This window comes from Tamandua tetradactyla, chromosome 15 (assembly GCF_023851605.1).
Source record: "Tamandua tetradactyla isolate mTamTet1 chromosome 15, mTamTet1.pri, whole genome shotgun sequence".
In the NCBI taxonomy this organism is placed as follows: Eukaryota; Metazoa; Chordata; class Mammalia; order Pilosa; family Myrmecophagidae; genus Tamandua; species Tamandua tetradactyla.
In genome coordinates, this window is record NC_135341.1 from 48,619,674 (window position 1) to 48,645,689 (window position 26,016).

Genomic DNA, 26,016 nt, shown 5'->3' on the forward strand with positions numbered 1-26,016 from the left:
ATCATTACAGCAGCAATTCTCAAAATTTAAACATCTCAGGGAGGGAATTGAAATATGGATTCAGATTCAGTAGATATGTACTGGGACCTGAGAATTTGCGTCTCTAACTAGTGCTCAGGAGATGCTGATGTTGCTGGTCTACGGAACACACTTTGAACAACAGGAATAGCAATTCTAAGTTAGGAGACACCTCCTAAGCACCTGGATGAATCTCAGGCTTTATAGGACAAGGAAGGAAGGTTCTCTGGGGTTTAGGCTTACTCCTCAATCTCAATTAATCATCCCAATAAACCAAAGTAGACACAGGAAGGGGCTTCTCATCCCCAGTTACCCCCATTTTATAGAGGCGGGACTATAAAAGGCTAAAAAAGACTTGGAGGGACCTGCCCCAGGCTCCCAGCTCATTAGTTAAAGGACAAGAGTCCCCACTCTCCCAATTCATGGCCCCAAGTGTTTTCACTTGTATTGCTCCTCATGTGCCACTTACTCCCCGAAAACATCTACTGCATATCTGGGCACCCACTTAATTGCTAGATTTCCCAGGAAGGGCCAAAGTGCTTAGTGTGTGGCCTCAGCCTTAGGGTGGAGCAAAGGAAAAAGAGAAAGCATGATCTGAGAGGTGGGAGGGAAACCAGGGCAGCAGTGACACAGAGCCAAGGGAGAGGAAAGTTTCAAGGAGGAGGGTCATGTCTGCCAGTGTGGGTGCAGTGGAGAGGGCAGGAGAGGCCAGTGCCACGTGCCCAATGCTCTGGCACAGGAAAGTGATTGTCCACTTTCTCGGTGTCTCGGGGCAGTAGTGGGTGCGGAGGCCAAGCTCACGGACAAGAGGAAGCTAGGCTATGCTTTCTTCACAGCTACTCTTTCTCCTTCCTCTCCTCCTTGATAAAAATAATAACCACATCCGCTGTGGACTAGATGCTGTCCTCCTTAACTCATGGAAGCATGAGTTCTCTCCTCATCTCCTCATTTCTCTTCTCTGCCCTCCTTTGCTCCTCCTGTTCTCCCTCCACTGCCTTTCTCCTTGTTTCCCCATCCCCATTCCCAGAAGGGATCTCAGGCCCTGCAACAGCTGCTCCAGCCCCAGTCTGGCCCCACCCCAGCAGCTCTCCCTTTCCCATTTCTGTCCCCAAGGCACAGGACAGGCTTGCTTCAATTTAGTCTTCTTTTTGCTTTTACTTTGAGTATTTTTTTTAATAATACAAGTTTTAATCTAATAAAGTAAAGTGAAAAAGAAAACCAACTTGGGAAATTGAAGAAAAATGCTAAGGAAAAAAATCATCCATTTTCCCATCTCAGTGAGAAGCTCACTTTGAAAATATTTGGTGTACCTCTTTCCCATCTTTTTTATATGTATAATACATAAATATTACAAAAATGAGCCCACATTTATGCATTTTACAAAACATTACATTTCCTCAGTAAATGTTCTCATACTATCTCATTCAATGGCTGCAATGTATTCCATTGTATGAATATGTCATGATTTATTTAAGCAATCCCTATGTTTACTTCTAATATGCAATGAGCATGTTTGTGTATACTCCTTTGGAAACATGGAGTTTCTGAGGTCCAGTCCTAAAAGCAGAATCTGAAGCAGTTTATTGAGGGAATTCCCTCAGGGGAAGCCTGTGAGGGAAGGAAGGCTAGAACAGGGAGAGGAGCTAGTAGAGGATGTGGGTCCAGATAAATTTCAGCCTCAGCTTGATCCCACATGGAGCTCTGAAGCATGAAGGGCCCCATAGAATTTTCCCATCTTGAGACTAAGAGGTCAGCCTTTTAAACCCATATATATCAGTGAGTAATTGCTCTGGGCTGCCCCCAAGAGGAGGACCTCACCTCCTAAGCATCTCCCAAGGTACAGGCAGCTCTCTTCAGCCTCAGGAAGTTCTCAGGTATCCATGAGCTATTAGCAGCCTGTGCTCACAGCAGCTGGGGGGTAGGTGTGCTGGCCCCTTAAAGAGGATCTGGGTGGGGCACCCACAGCATTCTCTACAGGTTCGTAGGATACATTCTTGAAAATAGGTTTCTAAAGTCTTTGAGTCATATTGCCAAATTGAGTTCCCAAAAGACTGAGCTGGTTTTCACTCCCACCAGCCATGTATGAGAATAGCAGCTTCCCCTCAGCCACAACAACACTGTTTTTACCCATTCTTTTTCATTTTCACCAATATGATAAAAGAAAAGAAAAGTGGCATCTTCTTTTAATTTGAATTTCCTTGATTACCAGTGAGCTAGAACATTCTTTTTCAGAGGTTTGTTGGTGATTCTCACTTTCATTTTTGTGAACTGCCTCTGAATATCCTCGGATGCTTTATTTTTAAACCAGCTCACTGTGAGCATCCCTTTGGTTCACTTCCAAAATCCAATTCGAGAAGGTTTCCTTTTTCATTTGCATTCAGCTCCCCTGCAAACCATAAGCAGGGTTGTATGTCCCATTGGCTCTGAGGAAGTCATAGTTTGCTTCTCACGAGTGCCTCTAGCACTATCTCACCTTTAACTCCCCAGAGCAGAGAGGAAAAAAATACCATGAGCAAGTCAGTTACCAAAACCACTCCTGGGGCCTGGGGCCCAGGCTGCCCGTGTCAGAGAACCTACATTCTGCTTCTTTCCTCCCAGGCCTTTGAAGACTATTACCTTGACCAGAAGCCCACAGTGAAAACCTTGCTGGAGTACACTGACAGGGTGTTCACGTTTATCTTTGTGTTCGAGATGCTGCTCAAGTGGGTGGCCTATGGCCTCAAAAAGTACTTCACCAATGCCTGGTGCTGGCTGGACTTCCTCATTGTGAACGTGAGTGGCTCAGTGGGCTCTGCAGGGGTTGGGGTCCTCTCCTGACTGATGGCTGCAGCTAGTGCAAAGGAAGCTTGTGGGCATGGCCCTCAAAGGCTACTCCCGGGAAAATTTTGTGCACTTAGCAAGGAGTCTGAGATAGCTGTGCACATCTGTGAATGGTAAGATCCAGGAAGTGCACGACTGTGGCACAGTGGCGACCCTCAGGGTGAATCCTCAGTTTTCCAGTCTCTATCAGGAAGACCACTTTCTGCCCTCTGCATTTTCCATCCAAAGCAAGATGACATATAAAACTCTCCCAGGTCTTATGGCCTTGCATCCACTGACAGGATTGCTGGATCACAGGGAAGCTGTAGCCAGCCAACGCAGAGAATTGGCCTGCACGCTGACTCAGTGTTCCTCGATCCTGACTGCACTTTAGCATCACCTGCGGAGCTCTTAGAATTGCAAATAATAGACACCACCGCTCCCAGAGACTCTATTCGTACTGGTCTTGGGTGGTGCCCAGGCATCAGTTTTTTGTGCAAGCTCCTCAGGCATTTCCATGGTGTTCTAGGGTTGAGAACCACTGAACCTACACAACTGGTTCCTCCCCAGTAGCATTGAAAGCGACAGAGGGTCCCTTTGGAGAGGATTGGAGCTCATGTGTTCAGACTCACAGTTACCTGTGTCCACTAATCCCTGCATTATGGAAGTTACCAAATGCCTACTCCCCTCCCCACCACCATAGACCTGTGATTCCTCACAACTGTGAGGTCATTCTCTCCAAGCCTCCTAAGAGCCTTCCTGCGCCCCTTCACCAAAACCAAAAATGATCTCTCCCTGCTCTTAATCACAACATTGTTCTCTCTGTGTCTAAGCCATTACCTTCTAGGCTTTGCACAGGGCTATCTGAGTTGTTTGTTTACTGCTGCACAGTTGAAGGTTCCCAAGGCAGGATGAGACAGATGCTGGGTTCTTCTCTGCCTCCCTCACTCCAGCAGCCACCAGCACACCAGAGGCGCTCAGAAAATGTTTCTGTATTTGATTCCTGCCTCCTGAATCTGGTTGGGATCCAGTACAGAACATTCTGCCCAGCCTCCTGTGTTGACCAGTCCTCCACAGCAGGCCTGTGCATTCATTCTCTTATTTCCTGATGCCAATATGCTACCAGCACCAAGCCGTTGTATCACAAAGGCTAGCTATGAGGCCTGAAATGTAAGCCATAGGTGATAATTTTGTGAATACAAAATAACTATTCATTAATTAAGGGAAGTGTTTTAATCTTTCTACACACCTCTGTTAGAGGCACACACCTTATCTATAGAGGTCTCGTTAGTTTCTGTCCTGATGACCTTAGATGGCCACCCACTCATTCCATCCATCCTGATGATTTTTCCTTTGAACCATCCATTCAGCCCTCTTTCCATCTATCCATTCACTCTTCCTTTTTCCTTCCTTCCAGACCTCTATTCATCTTCATTCCTCCATCTATTCATCTCTGTCAGTCTTTTCCTCCTTCCATTTATCCATTCCCATTCTTCTATTCCTCTTCCTTTATTCCTCTTCCATCCATCCTAACCTTCCTTCCATCCATCCATCCTTTGGTACTTAACCCTTCTATCCTTCTATCTTTTTATTCATCCTTCTATCCAGTCATCTAACCTATCATCCATTCGTGTATCTCCTATATAAGCATCCTTCTATCTATTCATTTATCTATTCATTATTCCATATTTTCATTTTTTCTTTAACCCATCCAATTATGCTTCCTTCCTTGCACCCATCTTTCCATTCATCCATTTTTTCTTCCATTCATCTATCCATCCATCCATTCAATCATCTCTTCCATTCATCCATTCTATCCAGCTTCTCTGCTTTCATTCGTCCATCAGTCCTTTTATCTAGCCATCCATCTTCCTTCCATCCCATTCTCCCATCCATTGTTCCATGCTTTCACACTTTTTCCTTTCTTTCTTGGTTTCTTTCTCCCACCCCTTCATTCAACTATCAATCCTCTCCAACTTTGTACCCTCAATCCATCTTTTATCCAACCCATCCTTCAACCTTCCATCTAGCTTTTCCTCCTTCCTTCTTTCCTTCCTTCCATTTGTCCCAACATACTTTTATCTCTTCTTCCATTTGTTAAGTGTTTATTGACAACTAGTGAATAGAGGATTTTCTTGTGAAGTGCTCTGGGAGAAACAAAATAATGAAATAAATACTCCCTATCTCCAGGAGTTTGCACTTCAATCTTCCAGCAGATATAACATAACAGAAGAAGTAAACATGTTTTAAGGGAGGGGGAAGATATGGTTCGCACTGCTGGAAACAATTAGTGTCATGGGGACACAGAGAAATCAGCCTGCTTCCACTCAGGGGCTAAGGGTCGTTGGGAAGACTTCATATAGGAGGTGGTGTTAGATTCAGGACTTAGAAATGATCAGGACCTCAATAGGTACAAAGAGGACTGGGAAAGGCCAATCCTATTTAAAGGATGACCCTAAACAAAGTTACAGACACAGGTGTGTTCGGGAAATAATTGATTTAGGAAGAATTTGGGTGAACTATAACTGAAAAGGTAGGTTATAGCCTCCTAATCCAGGCTAAGGAGTGTGTAATTTATTCTAAGGGTGATAAAGCACCAGTGGAAGTTGAAAATAAGAGGGAAACATAATCAGATTTGTAGAGGAGAATGGATGGGGCCTGGAGACCAGTCAGGAGACTAGTGACCCACGCAGTGGGAACAGAGTTGGTTTTGGGGTGGGAGGTCTTTTTCACACTGGGCAGCCTTTCCAGGAGAAGGAACAAAAGACTGAATAGGGTCCATCATGAAACTGGGTGCCACCTACTGGTGGCTGGAGCCTCACATGGATGAAGGGTCCTTTCCTGATCTTTGTCCTGGTGGAATGAGCCACCCATTCAGAGAATGGGCATTGTTTAAGGCTCTAAGAGCACCCAAGTGCAAATCCTTTCCTTTCTGAAGTTCCTGTGTGCATTCCACCTAGCTGCCAGCATAAGCTAGGTCTGAATTCAGCCCACCATTCAGGGTACAGCTAGGGTCTCACAGTTTTGTGTCTCAGTCTCCAGCCGACTCAAGCCAAAGCATACGGTGTCTCCCTCACACTTCAGCACTCCCAAAATGTACAACCATTTTTCCATGTCAGTTTGTGTCCTTTACAGCACTTGAATCACAATGTAAAAAAAAAACAGACTAACAGGGGCTCACAACTCAGTCATTATACCTTAGATACCTGTCAAAATAAACTTGATGGACACATGCCAGTCATTCTTACTTAAGAACTATAGAGTTCTTGAAATTCTCTTAGTCCAACCACCTCATTTTACAAAGGGCAACTGTATGGACTGGACTAGCAGGACACTGATCCAAGATCACAAAGAATCAATATGTTTAGAAGGAACAAGCCCCTCACCAGTCTAGAACTCTGTCTACCTTGCTTTTCTGAACAAATACAATTGAACCTAAGTATATATTCCTCAAAATAGATTTTCAGCATAATCCCTGTGAAGGGACTTGGTCTCCTCAAGTCTCTGAAAGTCAACCAAAGTTTCAAGGCTATTAAGCCTGGTGTTCCAAAAGGAAAAAAGGAGGATTGATTTAATATACCAGGAGCTTTGATACCTACATACCTGTGGGTGGCAATGTGGGAGACTGAGGTTTTTTAACTCAGGGGTCCAGAAAAGTGATGAGTGAACTCTTCAAGTAAAGGAAGAGTCTGAACTCTCTCTACACCTCTCATTGGAGTTTAGGATAAGGTAGAGCCAGAGCCATGGCTCAGAGCAGCAGAGGAGTGGGGAGGGATTTTCTCAGAAACCTGAGGTGATGCTTTTGCTGCCTGCCTGTACTCAGATCTCACTGACAAGCCTCATAGCGAAGATCCTGAAATCTGATATGGAATCCATCAAAGCCCTTCGGACCCTCCGTGCCCTGCGACCTCTACGGGCTCTGTCTCGATTTGAAGGCATGCGGGTAAGACCACAGCCCTGACCTATCTCAAAACTGCTCTGTTCTGCAGCACTTGTAACTCCATCCCCCCTTTAAACCTTCCATACCCCTGACCCAGAGCTCCAAAGCCTCACACCCAAAGGATGGCTCTGGGTCCTCGCCTCCCTTCTGACTTCAGAGGTGCTGCAGAATCCTAATTCTCCTTCAGGTTCCTTTGTGAGTTCTTCATTCCTTCTTACCCCTATATATTACATTCACCAGGGCTCAAGACCTCACTGCCCTCTCCACTTAGTGAAGTGATCCTGATTCATAGCTCCACAGTCATCTCATCTCCATCTTGTAACCTTGCTATTTGTCCTTATTGTTAACATCTCCAGAACATCCTGAATTCTGCTCTTTCCTCTACTGCTCCATTTAAATGTAGTGACACCATCTTGCTTCCAGGCACTTAGCTCAGCACCTCAGTCACCATCCACTGGAAAGCATCTTTTCCTTCACCGAAGTCAGTGGTCAGGTCCTCTGGATTTTTTCCTTTTTATCCACCCTTTTCCTTATCCATCACTATCAGCCTTCACATTGCCCTCACTGTCCTCCCTGGGATAGATGGCTCACAAACCTGGGTCTAGTCTAATTTACACCCTCCTCTTCCTCACATTTGCAAAAGCCTCCAAGTAAAGAAAATGAGGTTTTGTTTTGTTCCCCCACCATTGACTCAAAGCAGACATCATATTTTTCAAAAGTGGATGCTTAAACTTGACTTGTACTTTCATAAACCCAGGAGCTTAAGAATGAAACTGTTTGAAATTTGTTTTATTTTATCTCATTTGCCTGTTTACAAATAACAGAGCTTGTGAATATGGATCTAGCTGTTCTTTATATCTTGATCAAAGCATATTTTAAGCTGTATTTCATGTGCTATATTTAAGGTGAATAAAGCTTAAGACTGTAAGCTTAGACTGTATACTTGCATGTACAGTCTTACATTTAAGCTTAATATTTAAGCTTAATATATGCTTAATATTAAATATATTAAATATATATATTTAAGCTTAATATATGCTTAAAGGGAGTAAAGCATAAGCTTTCCCCATGTGATTAAGGAAAATAAAGCTTAGAAGTCTATATGTACAAGCACAACACATACACATACACCTAAATGAGCATGTGTGTGCTTGTAAACTCATCCATATCCTGAATCCTGAGGAAAGACATCAAAACCTCCCCTGAATGAGGTTTAGGAAAGAAGGCATAAACTGCCTTCAGCTGCTCTTGTTTCTCAACCTTCTGAATCTGAATTACTATACTGATTAACCCATTTCTCTTGCTACTTCCAAAGGTCACTGGAACCAGCCTACATGAGTGTAGAAAAAAGAACCATCAGGGAGGGGTGGGGCTCCAGATCTTTTTTTCATTTCCCCCTAGGTGGTAGTGGATGCTTTGGTGGGGGCCATCCCATCCATCATGAATGTCCTCCTCGTCTGCCTCATCTTTTGGCTCATCTTCAGCATCATGGGTGTGAACTTCTTTGCAGGGAAGTTTGGGAGATGCATCAACACCACCAATGAAGAGTTTCCTCTTGTGCCCTTATCTATTGTGACTAACAAATCTGACTGTGAACATCAAAACTACACTGGCAGCTTCTTCTGGGTGAACATGAAGGTCAACTTTGACAATGTTGCAATGGGTTACCTTGCACTTCTGCAGGTGGTGAGTCCTGAGATCAACCATGTCTCTTCCCCTGGCTGTTGGATGAGATGGAGGGGTCTCAGGTCTCCCAGAAGATGCTATGTAGAGACTTTACAAGTGGTAGAATTCAATGTGAGCTGAGGTTATTCATATTCCTACAGACTACTCCATGAGGCCTGGGGATTTTACTTATAAGTTTGGTATCACAGTGGTGCAATTAGGAAACTGCAGGCTAATGAGTAGAATAAAGGAAGAGGGTGCTGTAGAATTATGTCAGGTGATAAATTAGAACATACTACCCATACAAAATAGACCTGATATAGCCATGTGTTCAGTCTTCTATTTGTCACCTCTTAGATGATGTTTTAGTTTTCTAACTGCTGAGGCAAATATCATGCAATGAGTTGGCTTAAACAATGGGGATTTATTGGCTCATGGTTTTGAAGCTAGGAGAAGTCCAAAATCAAGACATCATCAAAGTGATTCTTTCTCCTAGAAAACTGTGGAGTTCTTGGACTGGCTGTCAGAAATCCTTGGTTCTTGGCTTTTCTGTCACATGGTAATGCACATGGAAGTTTCTCCATTCTCTTTTGGTTTCTATTGACTTTCAGCATCTGGCTGCTCCCTGTGGCTTTCTCTCTCTGTAACATTCCCTATAAGACCTTCAATACTAGAATTAAGACCCATCCTAATTCAGTTGGGCCACACCTTATCTGAAGTAACCTCATTAAAACATCCTATTTCAAGGGTTTAAGAACATGTTTTTCTGGGATAGAAACCATCACAGATGGTAATGGATTATGTTCTAGGTCTATTATATCAATAGATGATGATGGTGATGATGACAAAATAAATTAACACATTTATGCATTCATTCATTCATTCATCCCTCGCCTTCATCAACTTGTTCATTCAGTCCTCCATTCAATCAAGTGTTGTGACAATTGCTTATACATTTGTCATGCAGTTACCCATGAGTTCTTACAACCCACCATTTGTTCATGCATTCATTCAACAAATAATCTCTGAGTACCTATGGTATGCCATGCACTGTGCACAAACTGGGAGATACAGAGACATGTCAGAACTGGCTCCAGAGGCTCATGTTGCATGGGGGGAAAACAGATGAATAAGTGAATCAAAACAGCCCATCAAGTGCCTAAACAGGCCTTGGAGTGCAAGCACTGAGGTTTCATTCATAGTGTGTCCGTACTGGGGGCATGCCCAGTGTATTAGTCGGGGCTCTCCAGGGAAAGAGAACTGACAGGAAATACACATATATGTAAATATTACAAAAATTTATAGGCATTGGCTCATGCAACCATCCAAATTCCATAGGGCAAATTGCAAGTTGGGAACTCCAATCAAGGCTTCAATGAATTCCTCAGGAAAAGCTGGCTGGCTGAAGTAGAAATAGAAATTCTTCTTTCTGACTGCTGAAATCATCAGTTCTCCCTTTAAGGCCTTCAGTTGATTAGACGAGACTTTCCTCACTGTGGAAGGCAATCTCCTTTGTAAATTGTAGATGTAATCAGCCACAGAAACAATCAACAGATTGACTTAAATCCTCACAGTAACAATCAGGCCAGTGCTTGCTTGATCAAACAACTGGACACCATAACTTAGCCAAGTTGGCACATGAACATAACCATCACACCCAGTCCCAAAACCTCAAGGATGCTAATAGTGGACACAAATGTGGAGATCTTCTATTCCCAACTTCCCCCTTTTCCAGCTAAGGAAACATCCCATTCTTATATCATGTGTATAAGATGGGGAACTGGTTGAGGAAATGGCAGCCCAGAGAAGGGAAATGTCTCAATGGAGGATACAGAGCAGCCTCACAGCAGTTGGAACTGAAAGCCAGATATACAAACAGCCAGATTCTGGAAGACTCCATTCTGGAAGGCTCCATATCTTTAATGTCACTTTATTCTGAAACAGCTGCATATAGAATTAATTTAAATTATTGTGTGAGAGTAGTCATGTCACCCTGGAGGTGGGAACGTTTCCTTTTCCCTTTCTATCCATGGCTCCTTAGTCATATAATCTGCCCTCCTCTCTCACTGGGCACCATGACTTGGGAAGGGTCCAGTGTGGATTTATGGGCAGGCACTGAATTGCCTTTGCCCCTCGTTTCCAGGCAACCTTCAAAGGCTGGATGGAAATCATGTATGCAGCTGTTGATTCCCAAGAGGTGAGTCTCAGATCACTGTGCCTTCTGCCTTCCACCCTGTCTTCTCCTGCCGACCTTAGTCTGTATTTGAAAAGCAACAATTGTAGCCTAAATACCAAAAGAGACAATTCCCTAGCAGACTCCCATTATCCCTCCCTAGAGCAGTATCCAGGTATCTCTCCGTTGGATGTTTAGGCCAGCCTTCCATGCACACTCCCTAGCTTCCTCAGACTCCACCCCTGCTTACCACTCAGGAAAGTATCACACAATTTCTAAAAGACTGTGTGTAGTGAGACCACTCTCTGGGCAGGGGTGGAAAGAAAAGTAGCTAGATTAAATGGGGGTCTGAAGGAACGAGATAGAGTTTCAGACACTATCATGACAGGCAAGTGGAGGAGATACTATTGGGGGAAGTTCCTTTCCCCTTTAGCAGATGCTATCTATGCCCCACCCCATGGCCCTCAGCTCACCTGAGTTTGTTGGCAGCTGTGGTAGTTTCCTCGCAGGCTGCATCTGATTCTTTGTCTGAAGTCTTCCTTCAGCACTCAAAAGCTTGCTCAGCAGCCCCTCTCCCGAGGGTAGAGGACTTAATATCCCAAAAGTCAACCTTCATCAATAAGTTTCGGGAGTCTGGGAATAAATACTCCTGCAGCTCTGAAGTGTTTTCCTCAGAATGCTCCAGTCACCCACAGTGAAGACCTTCCCAATAACATCCCCTTATTAGCTTTCCTCCTAAACTACCTGCACCCAAATCCCCACCTCAGGGTTGGCTTTTGGGGTGAACCCAAACTAAGACAGCCCACCCTCCTTCCCACAGGTGAACATGCAGCCCAAGTGGGAGGAAAATTTGTACATGTACCTGTATTTTGTGGTCTTCATCATTTTCGGCGGCTTCTTCACACTGAATCTCTTTGTTGGGGTCATAATTGACAACTTCAATCAACAAAAGAAAAAGATAAGTGGCGTTTGGGTGTTTCTGCTGTAGTGATAAATCTTGTACTTTCTGTCCCCTGCTCAGCCCTGGCCTCATGACTAAAACCAGCAACTCTACTCACAGCCCTTCATGCCTGACAGGAGCCTGATTTGGACATTTAATACCATTACTTTGGTGTCTGGGGCTGCTGCTGGGAGAGTTGGGATGCTCTGTGTCAGCATCCCACCCTCCTGTGTTCCCATCTTCCTTCCCAGGTTTCTATGGTCTTCCCAGCTGGAACCAGCTATGTTGGGGGTGTCCCAGGAGACCTCATGGGAAATCTCAACAGGGAAAGAAAGGGTTGTAGCACTTTCTGCCTCTATCTGGGGCTAAGTCAGGACCCTAAGGGGGGCACCAGGACCCCAGCATTGGCAGAATCTCAATCCTCCTTGGATGGCAAGGAAGGTCCTTGACCTCATGGGTGCTGATTCTGATTTCTAGGACTCCAAACCCAAACAATCCCTCATAATTATACTAAAATATGGGCATCTCAATTTATAAAATGCTTTAATACTGTCCTTTAATTTAATATCCTCCATAACTCTGTGAAATAGATAGGCACCAGTATAGATTTGTGTAAACCAAGACCCAGAAGAAAAGTGTCACGTGGAAAAGTCACGTATAACTAGGACAGCATTGATTTGGGCATCCTAAAAGCCTGGTTTTGCATTCCTGATTCAACTGCTCGTTAGGAGGGTGACCCTGGCAATTTTTTAAACATCCCTAAGCTTCTGTTTTCTCATCCATTCAATGGGTTTAATAAGTTGCTACTTACAGATTTGTGGTGAGAAATAAATAAATCCTTGTACAAAGAGCTGCTAAAGACAAAAAGTGCTATTATAATAATTTAGGACATATATCCAGTGGACCAGGCATCCCACTTGCAGGAAGTGCTGTACTAGGGTTCTGGGCATGAGAAGCAAGCAGGACAGGTCTGTGAGGGCTCCAAGGCCTCAGCAAGACAGCTGTGAGTGCTGACCAGTATCATCAGTACCCTAGAGGGCTCTGAGGTCATTCCTCACATTTTACAGATAGGAAACTGAGGCCCAGGAGGGAGCCAGCCATGTCAGGTGATAGACTGAGATGAGCCAGTGATCAAGCTGGGATAAAAAACTACATCCCCTGACTCACTGCTCAGAATTCTCAGCGTGACCCCCACCCAGTGCTCACCAACCCACAGCCCCTGCCCCCTCTGGTACACCCCTTCCCAGGAAGCCCTTTGTGCCCACAAATTTTCTCAAACCTCACAGATCTCAGCCCATTTTTCCAGGATTTACAGGGACTAGTTTACACAAACATGCCATTGAAATAGGTGACTTTCAAATTATGTCCGGAAGTGAAGGTGGTTTGACAGGACCCAACAGAGTCCCTAAAGAAAACTGACACCCAATCCTCCGCGGAGAAGGCATGCTTCATAGTGGAATTTCTGGACTAAAAATGTGGCTTCGTCAGGATCAGACTATAACAGATTGACCTACGTGGCTTTCAGTCTAGGATTTGCCTAAGCAATCTGAAACAATAATTATACAAACAGCAAATTTAGGTTTACATGTTTTTCCAGCTCATGTGTAGTAGACATTTATCAGTTGATACTCCTTCAATGGCAAAAATCTGTAGCACCAGCAACGAACAGTCTGGAAAGGAAATCAAGAAAAAAAAAATCCATTTACAATAGCAACTAAAAGAATAAATAAACCAAGAATGTACAAATCATTACTAAAAGAAATTAAAGATAACCTAAATACATGGAAAGATATTTCATGCTAATGAATTGAAAGGCATAATATCAAGTTGTCAATACTACCCAAATGACCTACAGATGTAATGTAATCCCCATCCATAATTCCAATAGCCTTCTTCACAGAAATAGAAAAGCTAATCATCGAATTCACATGGAAGGGCAAAGGACCTCAAAAAAAAAAAAAAAAAGAAAGAAATAGTGGAATTTCTGGCATAAAAACAGCAGAGGCCCGTGCAACTAGCAGAACCTGTTCACTGAAGAGAACCAGTTTAGGGTCCCACTGAGACCAAGGACCTAAGGGTAAGGCAATAACTGTCCACAGCACCTCTTCTCCAGAAAGGGGTTGAGGGCTGTGTCCCCAGAGCCAATGCTCCAGAGACTCTGAGGGAAGCTCTTGTCCCTTGCAGGACTCCAGAAACCCAATGAATTTTACTGGAATGAACAAACTAGATTTGAGTTTCAGATCTGAGCTGATATGTACTTTCTCCTTGAGTCATGTTCTCAACTCCTTCCTACTCTCTGCCCAGGCAGCATCTCTGGGTTCCTGGAGAAGAGAATCAGAGTCTGCTTCAGAGACCCAGGCAAGGAGTTAGAGATGGGACTTAGTACCACTCCTCTCTTTTACTGGTTGTGACACCTGGGCAGGACACTCCCTGATTCTGGCCTTGGCATTCCTTTCTGCACAGGAGCACAGAGGGTTAGGAATGGTTCTTCCCTTCAAGGTGTTCTGCCACCAGGTATCCCTAAGCATTCCTGTTGCTTTTAATAACAATAGTATGTGGTATCCTCTCTTGCACTTAGGAGGCCAGGACATCTTCATGACAGAGGAACAGAAGAAGTACTACAATGCCATGAAGAAGCTGGGCTCCAAGAAACCCCAGAAGCCTGTCCCACGGCCTGTGGTGAGCCTGAGAGCTTCCCTTTAGCAGAGCGTGTTTGTGAACTCAATCTGGAAGCTTATGCCTATGCTATAAGCTTATGCTTATGCCCTGGTCCATGCTGTCCTTGGAGAAGAAGTTCTGGGTTGAGTTTGAAGAAGAGGGTGATGAAGGTTCTCAGGACCAAGAAATGGAGAGCCCAAAAGAAGCAACTCTAGTATTTAAGAGAGAATATTCTCACAGATGTTCCAGATAAATCTGTTTGGGGAAGTACTGAGTTTCCCTACAATGTTAAGATTCTAACAGAAGATTGGAGGCAGATTAGGCTAAATGATAGTGAAGGTATTTAGAGTCCTGAGATAAAACATTTATCCAGTTGTGAATCATGAACAACGCTCAGTGGTTCTACTGGATCTTTCTATATTTCACTGCATGCCTTCATGGACAGAGAGGAAATAGCCAAAACCAACCCCTGGCATGATCAAGTCCAGATGGCCCAAAAGGGACCAAAAATTGTCCCAGTCTGGAATTTGAAAATTGACCAAAAATCAGAGCCTGACCCCACTTTGAATCTTTTATTCATAAAGACCCCAAGAGATATGCACTTTTTCCCCTAAATGTAGCACCCAAATCATACATGTTATTACCCAAGTTCTTCTTAGTCCTCTGCTAAAAAACATTGAATATCAGGGTGGCCCCAAGATGGGACCCCTGTAAAGGGGGTTTTTATCTAAAACTAGATAAAACAGGCTTGAGGTGGGAGTATTAGTGAATCAGAAACATACAACTGAACATCTAAGAGGAATTTCTGAACCATCTACTCCAGTGAATGGAATTGGTAACTTGTCCCTTTGTATAACCTTTCTGTGGCTAAAATTCAGTGTCTATAAAAAAAACTACAGACACCACTCACAGCACAATTCCGTTAACCCATCTGCCATAATGGAAAAGCCTAAGAACCTTCAACAAAGGGGCAGGAGTTCGCCTAAGTAAATTTGTGGGACATATTCCATTGGCCAAGACATTAGGGCTTCTTTTTGTGTGTGTGTATATGCTGTATGGTGGGGTCATATTTTATTATTTCTCCATGTGAGTATCCCATTATTGCAGCACATTTGCTGAATTTTCGTTTGTTTTTTGTTTGTTTGTTTGTTTGTTTGTTTTTGTTTGTTTTTTGAGAAGTGTATGGACTGGGAATCAAACCCAGATCTCTCACATGGCAGACAAGAATTCTAACACTGAAATACCCTTGCACTCCTGGCATTAAGGTTTCTAAATCAAGGATTGGGATTTGCATAAATTACTCCAAATTTTATGAGCACAGAGTCATGCAAACCTGTTACAGAAGAAAAAATATTCTGAGCTTTCACACATTTTATTTGGAAACTGTGGTCATAAATTTATCAATTCTCATAAGAATTAATTCTGATAAGGAGTGTTACAATGGGAAGTTACAGGAGGTTCAGACCTTCATGGGGGTGGGAGTTTCTTCCCAAATCCCCCATAAGATCAAGATAACTGGGCTTGGTTGAGTCCACATGAAAGTCCTTAAGTCTCATTGAGTATCCCTCTGTCAACAAGTGCAGTAGGCAGGAACAGGCTCAAACTTAAAAGACATAGCCAAAAGGCAGAGCCCAATCTGCTCAAGTCAGGGATATAGGAGAGGATCCTGAAACTTACTGAGAAGCAAGCATGAGTCCTTGGCTGGCCTTCACGGGTGGCTGAGCTGGTAGTGAGTGCACATTTGAACCAGACACAGGACTTCTTTTGCATAGAAGCAGCCCTTAGCAAAATCATAAAGATTTTTAGTACCATCCCACACACACTGCTCAATCTCTCTTTAACATTCCAGCCTATCCCCTCTCATCAACCAATCCCACAGACTGCCATAGCTTCCTCCTCTCAAAGAAAACAATCTCCCTAGGACAGAGTGGGTTGCATTAAAAAAAAAAAAAAGACTTTGGAGAGGGCACTAAATTAATAGAAAGATATGGGCCTAATATTAGAAATCCAGGCACTACAGTAGGAATGGGAGGAGAATGGTTAAGCAGGAAGACCTGCAACAAAATCACCATTTCTCCTACTTAAACTACAGCCAAGATCCTCCAGGGTTGGCACTGAGAGTGGCCATTCCTATGGGGAGGGGAAGCAAGACCTCATAATCCAACTCTGTTTCTGAGACTGACCATTCCTTTGGGGTGGGGGTGGGGGGGTATATGACTAACTAGCCACAATATGCTGGCTTTAGTAGAGGAGCATGGATATCCCATAATACTCTGGTGCAAGCATGGCAAAAACTCTTTCCTTTGTTCCCCTGAGCATAGCTGAGGCAAGACTGGAACATTTAAAGAAAACTTCGAAATCTCAGGGAATGCAAACAGGGATGCAGGTCCCAAGAAGCGACTGCACATGGCTTGTTTTCCAGGACCTATAGGCCTTAACTCATCCTTGCTCTTGGCTGGCATCTATGTAGCAGATAGATGTGCCATCGGGTGGTTGGGTCCCCAACTTGGAACCCACCACCCGATGGCACAAGTCTGAATATCTTTCCTCTTCAAAGTCCAGAGCCAAGAAAGAATCCCAAAGAGGAGTTTCCACTCCTACTTAAGCTGCTTTTTCACCAAATGATTGGCACCAAAATGCTCACCTCTCCTCTTTGGAGCCCCAACAGATCAAGCTGGTCAGATAAGCAAAGCATTGGCCCAGAAGGTCTACCCCATAGGCATGTGGGTACTGTTTCATGGCAAGGCCAACCTGAGACCACTTAGGATCCCCCAACACACACATACTCATCACTCCTCACTGCTGGTGAAATCTAAGTTCCAAATCTTACGTTTTATCCATAACAAAATCAAAAGGGTTCTGTGAAACTAGGAAATTTTATTCTATAACATTTTCTGCTATAAGAATCATAAAAACAGTTTTCACATACTCCACTTGTTAGGAAAATAGGTTCTAGAATATGACATCTTCAGTCACCCATTTCATCATCTCTGAGAACCCTGGGGGTTGCAAAGGTGTGCTTCTTGCCCTTGGCTAAGGCACAGGTGGGCAGCAACCTGCTCCAGTCTCCAGCATCTGACTATTCAAGCTAACCCAACACCCAGACGCTTAGCAATGCTGTCATATGCTCTGTTTAACTAGAAGGCATGTAGCCATGAATAGGTCTCTATTTTTTTTCAGCATTTTCAGTGATGAAACAAAAAGGATTAGTAGTTCAGCAATCCCCCTCCCATCACAGGAAAGACATGAGCCAGAAGTTATGCACAGAGCCAGGCCTATTTGGAACTCACGCTTTGTTCTAACCCAATAGGGCAATTCCTCAACACCCCACCACCACCACCACCACCACAGGAAGCAGAAAGCAAGGCCCAGTTCCTGCCTCAGTACTCGCCCTCCCCACTCCCTGCTTTACTTTGCAACTCCTGGAAGCTCCTGGGAAATCACAACAGATCCTCCCCACCTCCCTCCCAGCCACTCACACAGAGCCCTGTAGATATTACATATTCAGCAAGTGCCTGTTGTACAGAATTACATTTAATTAAACTTAGTAAAGCCACTTTATAATTTTGAGAGGTAGTTAATCCATAGCTGTCCATTCAATTACTCATTCATTCAGCTATATATTGAGCATCTATTATACCCCAGGCACTATATATACACTGGGGATACAGCATGAGCAAGATGGACAAAGTTGCTGCCCTCACAGAGGTTATAGCCCAGTGAAGAAGGCAAAATTTAGCAGAAATCTCACATTTTAATTCACAGACTTAAGAGATTGCAAAGAGAGAAAGAACAGGGTGAAAAGCAAAGGGGGCCTTGGACTGAGGCTTAAGTAACTCTAATATCTAAATGTGGAGTAAAGACTAAGAAAGAGCCACCTACACAACAAGAAAACCAGGAAAGTGAGGTGTGATAGAAGCCAAGAAAAACGAGCTTCAAGGTGAAAAAGGTGGTGAGCAATGAAAAATAAATGTCCATTGGATTTAGCATTATGGAGGTCATTAGTCATATTAGCACATGCCATTTAAGTGGCAGGATGGGGACAAAGTCATGTTGGAGTGTGTTGGGTTTGAATTGATGTCAGTGATTTTTGACAAATCTTTCAAGAAAGTTTGCTGCATTAATAGAAATAACATGGTAGCTGAAGGGAGATGTGAGGTTCAGAGAGGTTTTTCTTTAAGTTAGGAAAACTAGATCATTAGAGATTTAGCTAAAGAACTGGGAGACTAAGAGCCATCCATGTGGACATTAAAGATGTCTAAGATAATAGCCAGGAGTGGCCAAGTGTGGCCAAGTGCCTCACTCATCAGTAATACAGCACAGGGACTAGAAGGGACCAGAAGGGTGGTAGGTGGCAGCAATGAGGAGGAGGTGAAGGTGAGCTTGCTAAATGACACAAGCTTCAAAGGAGGAAAGCGTTCTATAGAACAGAAGAGGAACGAAAGTCTGGAAGTGAAGGTGGGAACAAAAAGGACCTGAGTCCTTCCCTCAAGCTTTGGAGTATATGAAGTGAAGGAGAAAGAGTAGCCATTTATTAGGAGGAGATGTTTGTAGATCAAGGCAGGTGAGCTCCATAGAGTTCAGGAGAATGGTTTGGGGAGAACATAAGGGATGGAGAAATGGGGTTGGGATCAAGGACTTCCAAAGCAGTAAGATGTTAACAGCATGGGAAAGAATAGCACACCATACTAGAAACTTCTTAAAATACCATAAAAATAGCCAGATTTAAAAGAACTCTTGGTTATCAAGGCCACTCTGCCTCCCTCCAAGAATGCTAACACCTAAGACCTGACCCTGTTAGCAGACAAAGGCTGTTGATTCTTTTGCCTGAAGTGCTCAATAACCAATTCCTGAGACATGGAGTTCCAAAGAAAGAGTTTACTAGTAGGAATGTAGTAAGAGAGTAGATGGCCTAGCAGCCCAAAATGGGTCTCCCCAAGTTTAGGGGATTAAGGATTTTAGCAAGGGAGATGAGGTCATTTCAGATAGCAAGTTCAACACAGAAAAGGAGACAGTGTTATTATCATTTCAATAAGAAATCATAAGCTGAAAGGAGGGGAGGCAGGTTATCACTTCAACACTAAAGATGTATGCCAAAAGGAAGGGAGACAAGTTATCTTCCAATAGCAGAGTCTACCAATAAGATTTACAAATGTCAAGGGACTGAAATTAGTTAATTGCCAACTTCAAATTCTTCCTTAGCATTAGGAACTTTGCCCTACAAAAAAAATGACCAGGTAAAGGGAGTAACAGCTCTTACAGTCACAAAGGCACAAGATAAGGGCTTTTACAATCATTTCAGATATCAAGGCAGCTGAATTATAGTTTAGGGATTTCAGGTATCTCCCTCTGTCTACTCCAATATACCAGAAAGCAAAAAGGTATATAATGATTCAATAATCAAAATCATCCCTTAAATCCTAATTTCTCAGTTACAACCCCATGTCCTGTGCCTTCATTAGACACCTGCAGAGCCCCTAAAATGAATAGGTAACATTTCTGGAAATAGGTTGCACCATTGCCCTTAACTTTATCCTCAGCAAAGTAGCTCAAATCAGTAATTCTGCGAACATTTCTTGAATCTTGCTGTGTACAAGACACTATAGGAACACAAAGTTGAGTAAGACCCAGCCCCAGACCTCATAGAGCTTATTGTCTAGAAGAGAAGAAAAGATGCATATATGAAATGTTTGTACTCAAAACTGTCTCTATAAAGGCTATGGAAGCTCAAAGAAGGAACAGAGCAGTGTGGTATGTATAAGGAAAACTACCTGGAGGAAGTGAAACTTCGGAGAAATGGATCACTCAAGACTACTAGACTTTAGATAGCCAAGAGAGGGGGCTGAAAGGGCACTGCACATGGAAGGATTTGAAATGGGGTGATGAAATTGAGTCAACTAAAAGTAGCATTTTGGAAGAGCTGAGGACAAGATTTGACTTCTGTTTAGATCTGGGGTGGGAGGGAGACAAATGATACAGAATTTTAAAAACCATCCAAGTAGAACCCCTCCAGATGCCTGGTTTATGTTGGCCCAGAGGCCCTGATGTCACTATCTCTTGTCTTCTCAGAACAAGTACCAAGGCTTCGTCTTTGATATCGTGACCAGACAAGCTTTTGACATCGTCATTATGCTCCTCATCTGCCTCAACATGATCACCATGATGGTGGAGACTGATAACCAGAGTGAGGAAAAGACAAAAATCCTCAGCAAAATCAACCAATTCTTTGTGGCCGTTTTCACAGGGGAGTGTGTCATGAAGATGTTTGCCCTGAGGCATTACTACTTCACCAATGGCTGGAATGTGTTTGACTTCATTGTTGTGGTTCTCTCCATTGGAAGTAAGTAGACAGGATACATAGTGGGGAAGTCCAGTCTCCATGCCAGGTTGTTGGGGCTGCTCTTTTCAAAACCAAGGGAGCAACCAACCAACTTTCAAAAGTCATGTTTTATGTGTTTTGTGCCTTCCAAGAGCAGCAGATTTGAAATGCACAGGGGCTGCTCTCTCCAGAAAAATCAAGAAGCTTCATTGGTCTTCTCCAGATAGGCTTTCAGGCACCAGTTGTGTGCACAGTCTGTCACCAGCCCTAGGAGGTTAACAGGAAACTGCCCCTTCTTTAGAGAACCTAAGATTGTAAGAAAACGGAGTTTACAATAGGCCTTAAGCTTGTGGTCTTTAAAGTAGGGGAGTGGGTACTGTGATATGAAGTAAGTCATTAAAGGCTTTCTGATAAAGGAAATAGGTTGCCAGTGCAGGGAGGGTAAGACTAGGAGGAAATGGTTCAAACCATCCTTAAGGTGAAGGTCTAGAGTTAGATCTCCATGTAACTATCTCCTTACAGAATATGGGAAGTAGAAAAGTTAAAGGATCAATGTCATGAGATCAAACCTACTAGGCCCAGTCATCAGGGTGTTGTTGAGTGACAGGTACAGTACTTTGGGGCCAATGGTGTTCAGAGAAAATTAAGTGTCAGAGGCCAAAGAGAGGAATGGCGCCCCCATCACTGAGTACTTACCAAGTTCTGAGCATTGGGCTGGGCTCCATAAATCCTCACAGCAGCCCTGTGAAGAAGGTATTATTACCCTCATTTTAAACATTTTAAACTAAACCTCAGGGAGACTGGGAAAGCTTCCTATGGCAACAGTTTACAAGGGGTAGGGCTGAGTTTAGACCAGGCTATGTTCTTCAAATGAACTAGCTGTTTCCCATGGACAACCCAGAAATTGCCCCTGGACCTCTTGTGGTTTAGCTGAAAAGTTTGGCCTTATAAAGGCCAAATCCCAGTCCATCAGCTTTGCTTTGCACTATAAATACATCCTGACCTGTTATATCCTAATCTGTTTGCTTTTCATTTCTGGTTATAGCTGTAGATTTAATTTTCCATTGATTTACCATCAACAGCTAAGCGCATCTAAAGACAACTTGACAGCATTTAATCAAGTTTCCCACCCTGGTGCTAAAACACAGACTTGGGTTTTGCTTATTTGTTAGGGGAATTTTTAATTTGTTTTTGTTTTGTTTTGTTGTTTCTGCTGGATTTTTTGCCTTTCAAAGTGAGAGAATCTAAAGGTCATTTTGATTTTATATTAGAGAAGGGAGCTTGCTTATGTGACTCTCCATATCCATAATACAGAAATAAAAATAGGCCCAAAGCTCTTAATTCTTTGATGGGACACCTTAACTACCAATTCCTATGAACTATACAGCCGTACCATCTGCTGGTTATAAGTCACTCATAGAGACAGCTGGAAAACAGCTTGTTCAAGGAGCCCCCCTGTCCATCCTTCCATCCTCCCTTTCTCTCTCCCTCCTTTCCAACATCAGAACATGTATCAAATATCTATGTTACAAGTATGAGGATTCATTCTCCCCTGAAATAGGATTTTAGGGCAATTTAATTAAAGATATAGTCCAGGTGGATGGCAGATTACATTAGATTATATAGACACATAATGTATTCCACACTGTGGAAGAATGTCCCAAACTGGACTTTAAAAGAGGGGCTTTCACAAAGATTTTATACAAAAAAAATTATAATTATTTTTCTCCGAATTCTTTCCCCCTTTGAACATAATACTGTCCACTAATATTATGTGTCATAATCACATGACAAGGACAGATAAGGGAAGATGATCAAGGGGACCCTGTCAAGAGAGCTTGCTACTGTTTCCCCTCACCATTTGTCCAGACAGGTTTTGGATTCTTTAATATCCAAAAGGTTTACTTCATTCTTTGGTGGTCCCAATAGGCTTTCTCAGGCCCCCAAGACCAACCTTCAAAAATCTTCAAGTTAAGCTCATACAGGGAGATGTATGCATTCTTCATCTTTCTAACCTAGTTCATCACTGGGGAAGGGGACTATAACTGACCCTAAATAATCCCATCTTCAGGCCCTAACATAGTGTTCAAACACAGCTGGAAATGAAAAAACAAATAAAAGCCATTATGCAGACAGCTGGCCATTCAAAGCCACTCTGTCAGCAAGTTGCCCAACTCCTCAGGCCCCCTTATAATTAATACCAGGCTCCATGCAATTATCCATGGGTCCATGTGCCAGGAACTTAGTCAATCTTCACAGCAGGAGACAGGGACATGAATTATAGGGGGGTCCTGGCCTTCATATAACGCAGGACCAAAGTGGAGGAAAAGGCTACATCCACAGGGAAGAGCAAGGTCTATGTCATAGATGGAAATGGACAAAGGACTGTTGTAAAATATGTGAAACATGAGGCAACCACTTCTAGCTGAACTTGGCTGCAGAAGATAGGATTTTGATCATTGACTAAGAAGAGGACATTCCATGGTAAGAAATTTAAGACTTACTTGAGGGAGAAAGGATGTATGCAGTGAATGTTTACTAAACCCCTACTTTGTGCCAGGTTCAGAGGACCCAGAGTTCTTGAGCAGGGTGCACAAATGGAGGGTCATAGCAAACAGAGATGAAGGTGTATGATCACAGCCAGCTTCATCAGGACTCGTGGTTGGAAGTACTGATTAGATCATTTCCCTCCCCCCCCCCCCCAAAGGCTTGGTGTTTTCTGCAATCATTAAGTCACTTGAATCGTTCTTCTCTCCGACGCTCTTCCGAGTCATCCGCCTGGCCCGGATCGGCCGCATCCTGAGGCTGATTCGAGCAGCCAAGGGGATCCGCACACTGCTCTTTGCCCTCATGATGTCCCTGCCTGCCCTGTTCAACATCGGCCTGCTGCTCTTCCTCGTCATGTTCATCTACTCCATCTTCGGCATGTCCAGCTTCCCCCATGTAAAGGAGGAGGCTGGCATTGATGACATGTTCAACTTCAAGACCTTTGCCAACAGCATGCTGTGCCTTTTCCAGATCACCACATCGGCTGGCTGGGATGGCCTTCTCAGCCCCATCCTCAACACAGGTCCCCCCTACTGTGACCCCAATCTGTACAACAGTAGTAATTCCCAGGGGAACTGCGGGAGCCCAGCCGTGGGCATCCTCTTCTTCACCACCTACATTATCATCTCCTTTCTCATTGTGGTCAATATGTACATTGCAGTAATTCTGGAGAACTTTAATGTGGCCACTGAGGAGAGCACTGAGCCCCTGAGTGAGGACGACATTGACATGTTCTATGAGACCTGGGAGAAGTTCGACCCAGAGGCCACTCAGTTTATTACCTTTTCTGCCCTTTCAGATTTTGCAGACACCCTCTCTGGGCCGCTGAGAATACCAAAACCTAATCGGAATATATTAATCCAGATGGACCTGCCCTTGGTCCCTGGAGATAAAATCCACTGTTTAGACATCCTTTTTGCATTCACCAAGAATGTGCTGGGAGAATCTGGTGAACTGGATTCTCTGAAGACAAATATAGAGGAGAAGTTTATGGCAACTAATCTTTCAAAAGCATCCTATGAACCAATAGCAACCACCCTGCGATGGAAGCAAGAAGACATTTCAGCCACTGTCATTCAAAAAGCTTATCGGAGCTATGTGCTGCACCGCTCCATGTCAGTCACCAACCCCCAGGGTATGCCTATGGCTGAAGAGGAGGCTGAGCCACCCCAAGATGAAGGCTTTGTTACATTCATGGAAAATGAAAATTGTCTTCTCCCAGACAAATCTGAAACTGCATCTGCCACATCTTTTCCACCATCCTATGACAGTGTCACTAGAGGCCTTAGTGATAGAGCCCACCTGAGCACATCAAGCTCACTGCAGAATGAAGACGAAGCCACTGGTAAGGAAGAGCCTGTTCCAAAACCCAAGTAAGAACACTCCAGCATGGACTGTTCTGGTGTGTCCTTCTAATCTGTGATAACTATTTCCCACTATAGATGGCATCCAGCTATCACTTCACCAATGCATGCCACTGGTCACAGAATCAAAACTAGACAGGGAACAGCAGTTGGTGCCCACATTTGGAAAAGCCTCTCTATACCACCAGGAGTCAGAAGCCAAGAACATCTCCACTGTGACTTTACTTTTGAATTTCAATATCAGATGGTAGTTTCCCTTACTTTCCAGAAAAAAAAATGTCCCTGTCCTTTATTTTTGATTGTTACCAAAGCTTACATTTATCCAAACAAACTTCTCAGGACTAGTACATCCAAGATATATGGCAAGGATGTTACTGAAAGGCCAAGGTGTTCCTCTGTATAACACTCCAGGGAGATTGGCAATGTTATTTAGGATTTTGCATGACTGCATGTTGAGAGCTGCTAGACAACAACTCCTGCCCATGGAAACACTCACGGTCTATGTCATGAAAAGCTTTTGAGATATCCATTAAAGTTAATATTTTTAAAGGTATTCCAAGACAAATGTTATATCTTAAAACCTCTTTTTATTTTGTAATTACGTGATACTGACAGGTGGGAGCACCATCTTGGAAGCTGGAGAGACAGCTTCTAATCCTAACTCCTCCATAGATTCCTGGCCGATATTGGTCCAAACTCTTTCCCCCAAAATCTCAGTTTCCCCTCTTGTAAAATTGGTGGAAGAGGACAGAATGGATGCTCTATATAGCCCTTGTATCTTATGTGGTACCCTGCCCCATTTAGATAGAAAAAACACTCCCTCTTCTCAGGTCACATTGGCCATTCCATGCTGCTGTGTAGATAAAGAGGCAGCTTTCAGATACTTTCCAGAGCCTGTTTCATACCTCATAGTCAGATTTTAAATAGGAAAGTTTCTACATTTCCCTTGGGCTAGAACTCATTAAATAATGAAAACAAAAGAAAAGGTTCATTTTGAGAAAGATGATCCAGGAGTTAGAAGTGATTGTCAATAGTTTCTTTAATTCATCCTACCATGGCATTAAACATCTGTTATGTGCTAGGCACTGCTCTAAGCACAGGAAATAAAATGGAAGTTAAGCTTCAAAATATGAATTGGAGTTGTCCAGTAAATAGGGTGAGAGTGATCAAAGGAGAGTATTACAGACCAAAAGTACATGGCAGATCTTGAGATGAAGGTAAACGAGAAGTTAGTATGACTAACACATAGGACATAAGAATCTTAATGACAGCCATGATTTTCTATTAATACTTGGGGCATTCTGACACAAACAAGGATTCGATCAATTTGTTGGGTATATATTCAACCATTTCATAAGATTTACCATTTACACAATTGCAAAGTCTAGAAGCTGAACCATCTTGCATTCCTCATGGATAAAATTTTTCTGGGGTCTTTCTCTTGCATCTGTGTCACTGTTGGCCTATCAGAGGCTGAAGGAGATTTCAAGATGCTTGTTGGGGTTTTCCAGCACCCACAGATGTAGGTTACTAAAATGATGAAGGGGTAGATGAAAGTACAGGCTGTTTCAGAACATATCAGCTATTCTCTGG

General features: G+C 43.4%; 1 protein-coding gene across 1 annotated transcript in view; it reads left to right on the forward strand.

The window, feature by feature from the left end:
• The window catches only part of SCN10A (sodium voltage-gated channel alpha subunit 10), a 133,572-nt gene that overhangs the window by 67,920 nt on the left and 39,636 nt on the right, over positions 1-26,016 (forward strand). Inside the window, 8 exon segments of the mRNA XM_077128630.1 lie at positions 2,617-2,790; positions 6,641-6,760; positions 8,159-8,443; positions 10,566-10,619; positions 11,416-11,553; positions 14,110-14,214; positions 20,263-20,533; positions 23,220-24,404. Coding sequence (XP_076984745.1) covers positions 2,617-2,790; positions 6,641-6,760; positions 8,159-8,443; positions 10,566-10,619; positions 11,416-11,553; positions 14,110-14,214; positions 20,263-20,533; positions 23,220-24,404 — 2,332 coding nt within the window.